Source organism: Erigeron canadensis, chromosome 6, assembly GCF_010389155.1.
Source record: "Erigeron canadensis isolate Cc75 chromosome 6, C_canadensis_v1, whole genome shotgun sequence".
NCBI classification, from domain to species: domain Eukaryota; kingdom Viridiplantae; phylum Streptophyta; class Magnoliopsida; order Asterales; family Asteraceae; genus Erigeron; species Erigeron canadensis.
In genome coordinates, this window is record NC_057766.1 from 13,256,377 (window position 1) to 13,261,937 (window position 5,561).

The 5,561-nt window shown below is 41.8% G+C and overlaps 1 protein-coding gene across 1 annotated transcript; it reads right to left on the reverse strand.

Annotated features, from left to right (window-relative positions):
* Positions 1-293: 293 nt before the first annotated feature.
* On the reverse strand, positions 294-1,124 carry LOC122604324. The gene has a single exon (XM_043777212.1). The coding sequence runs from the start codon at positions 1,122-1,124 to the stop codon at positions 294-296; it is 831 nt and encodes a 276-aa protein (XP_043633147.1).
* Positions 1,125-5,561: the final 4,437 nt, after the last annotated feature.

A 5,561-nucleotide genomic window follows, 5' to 3' on the forward strand; every position in this document is an offset into this window, starting at 1 on the left:
TTACGTATAACAACACCGTCTTCGTCCATTTTGTTTCTATACACCCATTTGGTACCAATTGGTTCCTTACCAGGTGGTAAAGGAACCAAAAACCAAACATGTTGTCGTTGAAATTGGGTTAATTCCTCTTGCATGGCAGCAACCCAAGAGGGATCAACAATTGCTTCACCAATATTTTTGGGAGTGATCATTGACAAGAAGTTTACATAAAGACATGTGTTTCTTGTCGTTGATCGAGTGACAATACCCTGCTGAGGATCACCAATGACTTGGTGAGCGGGGTGACTCGCTATTCACCTAAGTGCAGGAACACTTGGAGAGCCTAGTTGAGTATCAACGGAAGATTGAGTGATGGGGACAGCAGAGAGAGGATTGTATGGGGAGAAGTCACTGATGACAGTGGGTTCAGCCACCGGATGATCAGTTGAGTCATTTGACTGAGCTGAGTTATCATTGATGTTGGAGTCGTCAGCAGACTCCATATCCTCAGCATTTGCTGAGGCATCATGAAACTCATCCTCAGCGAGATCATGAACCTCCTTAGTTAATGATCTATTGTTGGCTGAGGCAGCCTGGATTGATCTCAAAATAGGCGCAACTGGCTCAATAGAGTAAATATGAGCAACAACTTGTTCCTCATCAATACTTACTGATGTATCTTGAGATGTCTGCTGATGACATTCAGGTAAGGTACAAGGTGCATTAGAAAATGAGTCAGCTTCCTCATTTGAAGGATTAGTGAACTCACTAAATACTTCTTCATAAGAAGAGGATTGTATGTCTTTTAAAGCAGATGAGCTTTCATCAAAAGTGACATAAATGGATTCATCTACTTTTTGAAGGCGAATATTAAATACTCTAAATGCTTTGCTTATAGATGAATATCCTACAAAGTAACCATCATCAGCTTTGGGATCAAATTTGCCTAGGTGATCCCTATTATTCAGAATGAATACAGGGCATCTAAACACATGAAAGTATGTAATTTGAGGTTTCTTTCCTCTTAAAATTTCATATGCTGTCTTATCATGTCTCTTGACAATTAGAGAGCGATTCTGGGTGTGACAAGCTGTGTTGACAGCTTCAGCCCAAGATTTGTTTGGAAGGGAGGACTCACTGAGCATTGTTCTCGCTGCCTCGATAAGTGTTCTATTTCTTCTTTCAGCGACACCATTTTGCTCAGGAGTTCTAACAGACGAGAAATTTTGTGAGATCCCTTGATCATCACAAAAGGATTTAAGAGTGTGGTTTCTGAACTCAGTACCATGATCGCTTCTGAGTTCTTTAACCCTTATGCCATTGAGATTTTCCATTTTCTTAATAAAATTTATGATCTCATCAGAAGCATCACTCTTGGAGTGAAGGAAGATAGTCCAATTGTATCGCGAATATTCATCCACGATAACTAAGGTGTATTTGCTACCTCTTAGACTTTGGACATTCACAGGACCAAAGAGGTCTATGTGGAGAAGATGAAAGCATCCTTTGACAGAGTTGGCTTGCTTAGTTTTAAAGGTAGCTCTATAGCCTTTACCGTCTATCTTTTTCAAAGGATAGATGAGGAAGACCACGAACCAAGTTTTTCTTAGCTAGTGAATTTATGGTTTTGAAGTTCACATGCGACAACCGCTTGTGCCATAACCAATTTAGTTCAGCTACTGACTTGGCAAAGAAACAAGTCTCGCTATCAGTTTTGATAGGAGTGAAGTCAACAAGATATACATCTTGTTTTCTGGGAGCTACCAATACGACTTCCTTGTTAATATTTACAATAGTCCCTTGATGTTTATCAAGAATAACTTTGTAGTCAGCGTCACAAAGTTGACTAATGCTTATAAGATTGTGTTTTAATCCGTTTACATAGGCAACTTTGGAGAATTTGACTAACCCATTTGAGAGAAGACCATAACCTTCAGTTTATCCGGTGGAATTATCACCAAACACTATAGTAGGGCCAGCAGCCTCTACGTAGTTATCCAGCAAGGTCTTTGAGCCAGTCATGTGTTTTGAACATCCACTGTCCAAATACCACACTCCTTTTCCCAGTGAACCCTGCAAGGATAAAATAGAAGGTTTTAGATTGGTCCACTTTCAAATTCGCTGACAGGCATGTCAGCAGGATTAAGAATAGGTGCATCAGAGGTAGTGGTTGGCTCAGTTGAAAGAGCTTCCTCGAGAGTGGGATAGTTTCCCAAGTCAGCAAGCATATGGGTTCCGTCATTCTCGTCAGTGGGCATTGTGTTACTCCCATTTTCTTGAAGAATAACAAAGTTGCTGACAACATTGGGAGCACTAAATTCAACCAGCATCGCTGGTCGTCCCCAATGACACTCTGAGAATGAGGAATATCAATACGTTGAGCGGCAACATAATCAGCTAAATTAGTTTGATGAGTGCTATAAGGGCCAGTGACAGAGCCAGTGTCAATGATGATAGATTCATCAGGAGGGCTCTCGCGGATCCTAGTTGATGAGATGGTTTCACTGACAGGGTCAGGTGATGGGACACATGCTGAAGTGGAAGTACTTGTTTGCACAATCACTTCAGGAGCATCTCTTGAGCCAATGCAGTCAGTTGCAACATGTCCTCTAATGCCACAAAGATAGCATTTTCTATTTGAGGAGTTGTTTTGTTGATTGTTGAGAAGACAAGTCATTGACTTGTTGTGCAAGTTCAACAATTTTAGGGTCTGAAGAGGTTGAAGCCTTGGTCTTTGCTTTGGACTTAGGCTTTGATTTTTGCTTGCGAGAATTCCTTGAGGGCGGAGGAGGACCCAAGAGAGATTGTCCAGTGGGGTCATCTAGACGAGGAGTGGAAGAGGAGGCAACTTGTGATCCTCTTAAAACACTCCAGGCTTGTTTCAGATTTGATTGAGAGTAGGAAGTCCTAGGTAGATGCACTCTGCTGGAAGTGGTGGACCTAGATTGACGATTTGGAGTAGCAGACCTCCCTTGTCTGTGAGGGAGGTATTCTCCAATAGAAACAGAAGATTGTACCTGTTGAGAGGACAGTTGTCCTCTGTTAGGAGTGGAGGATCTCACTTGTTGATGTGGCAAGTGTCCTCTTTGGGGAGTCACACTCCTTATTTGTTGCTGAGGAACATTTCCTCGCTGAGGAGTTACACTCCTCATTCGTTGCTGAGGAATGCACCCTCGCTGAGGAGTGGTTGTTCTATTAACTGACTGAGGCATCTTACCTCTTTGAGGAGTTGAGTGTCTCAGAATTGATCGAGGTGGAGATGACTGAGTAGCCTGCTGATGGACAACAGGTTTAGCTTGAGGTGAGCTTTCATGTTGAAACCTAGCATCTCCAAACTTTACACGTCTCACCATAAGACGTTCATGCTGAGGTTCCTCAGCATTTGAGACTTTAGAAGGAAAAGGATCAGACAAGATGGATTGAGGTTGCTGTTTAGGATGGTCAGCTCGCTGAGGCGTGCTATAATCATAAGCCACAGCAACAGTACTTCTTTTGAAAGTCTCAGCCGTTTTCAAGGTAAGTTGCTGAGGAGCAATGGATTTGTACCCATCACTTGAGATGTCTCCATGAAATGTTTCATTGGGAGAGTATTGGATTTTACCTTCATGTGGCATCATGCCACAATAGGTAGATGGGAAAACATATTGTTAGAGGATGAAGATGAGCTAGCGATTTTAGCTTCAGAAGAATTTGAAGGGTCGCTGGATAGAGATGAGGAGGATCCAGCGTCCATTTCAGTGTGATAATCATTTCCTTTAACAAAATACCACTTTTTCATTTCCTCAGGAGAAGTAATACCAGATGGGGGGATTGAGATTTCAGGTTTCACATCATCTTTAAACGTGTTAGCGAGACAGGTAGTAGATTCAAAATCTTCACCTATCGCTGCCTGAACTTGTGCAGGGACTTGTTCTCTGAGACATTGATGATGAAACTTAGAAGCTTTTGACCAAGAGGTCACAATCTTCTTGAGATTGAGGACTTCAAGCTTAAGTTTTTCATTCTCAAGCTGAAGCTTTTGTGTCAGCAACTCATGTGACTGAAGTTCTACATGAACATTCTTTAGTCTGTTGAGTTTTTCAGATTTTTCACTCAATTCAGAACTTACTGAAAGGAGTTTTGAGTGAGCTTCAGCGCGCAGAGTTTCTACGAACTGAAGATCACATGACAAGGATTCAAGAATTTTGGTCTTGTCCTCGTCAGCAGATGAGAGAAGAGCATGTACCTTTTTGACAGTGACGTTGACCCACTGACTTGTTGAGACTTGGTCTTTTGTCAGCGCATCACTATCAGCCAGAGCCATGAGACACATGGTGTCAACATACTCCTCATCATCAGAGTCATCTGAATCAGCCCAATCATGCTCTTCAGCAACCAGACCTTTGCCTGGTGTTTTGGCTTCTTCAGTTTCAGCCATTTTGGCTTTGAGCTGATAATACTTGTTCCTGTATTCATCAGCAGATTTAGATGACTTAGTTCTTGGAGCAGCAGGAGTTGGGATAGAAACCCTGCACTCCTTTTGATAATGGCCTTTTCCGCCACATTTCCAGCATTCTTCCTGTGATTTATCCACAGGAGGCTTATTTGGAGCAACCGACTTACGGTTGTTCCATTTTCTGGAGTATTTCTTTCCAATGATTAAGGCAAATTCCACAAAATCACTGAACATTTCTTGTTTCTCTTCAGCATCAAGCTCATCAACAGGAGCTTGAATGGATGCTAGAAGAGTAGAGGTGCTGACACCATCATTGGGGTAGATGGGCTCAGTAGAGATGAAGGATTTGCAGAAGTGCTAGCTGCGGAAGAGGAGCCAGCATGTCTCCTAGATTCTGCAGAGGCTCTAATATTTTGAGCCAAGGCTTTCTCTTCAAATTGAAGAGTCCCAAACAATTCCTCAAGATCCAGTTCTTGAATCTTTTTAGTGGTACGGAGGATTTGTCTTAAATTCTGCCATTTAAGGGGAAGATAGTCGACGAACTTGTGGCATACCTCAAAATTGTCATGGGTAATACCAACATTTGTCATGTCATTGAGCAACCCTTTGAACCGGGTATATGTGCCCTCGAGACTTTCATCAGGAAGAGAAAAGAAATTTTTGTAGGCACGTTTTAGGTCAATTTTCTTGATTTTAATCAAGTCAGATGACCCTTCATAAGTGCTCACTAGTCTTTCCAAAACTTCTTTTGAAGTGGAGAATTTAATGACTAGTTTCATCACCTCAGTAGGAAGAGTGGTGATGATCATATTTTTCAATCTTGAATCAAGATTGACGAGCTTTCACTCTTGTTCAGTCCATTGGACTTCTGGCTTTACCAGATCAGTCACAATTTCAGGAGCATCAGGTGTAGCACCTAGTGTCCTTTGGACATACATGGGTATGTAAGGACCTTCATTTAAGATGGTCATAAGGTATGGTTCTACACCCACTATGTGTAGTAACATTCGTTCCTTCCATGAGCCAAAGTCTTTTGGCTCAAATTTTGGAGGAATAGAGACGTAACCAAAGTCACGCGTGTTAACCAGAGTGGGTACAGACGACATCTTTAAGAAAGAAAAAAAAGGTTTTAAGATTTAAACAGTAA

Bases quoted from the DNA above. Each gene is read 5' to 3' on its own strand.
- LOC122604324 (XM_043777212.1), bottom strand. From the start codon at position 1,124: ATGCTCAGTGAGTCCTCCCTTCCAAACAAATCTTGGGCTGAAGCTGTC.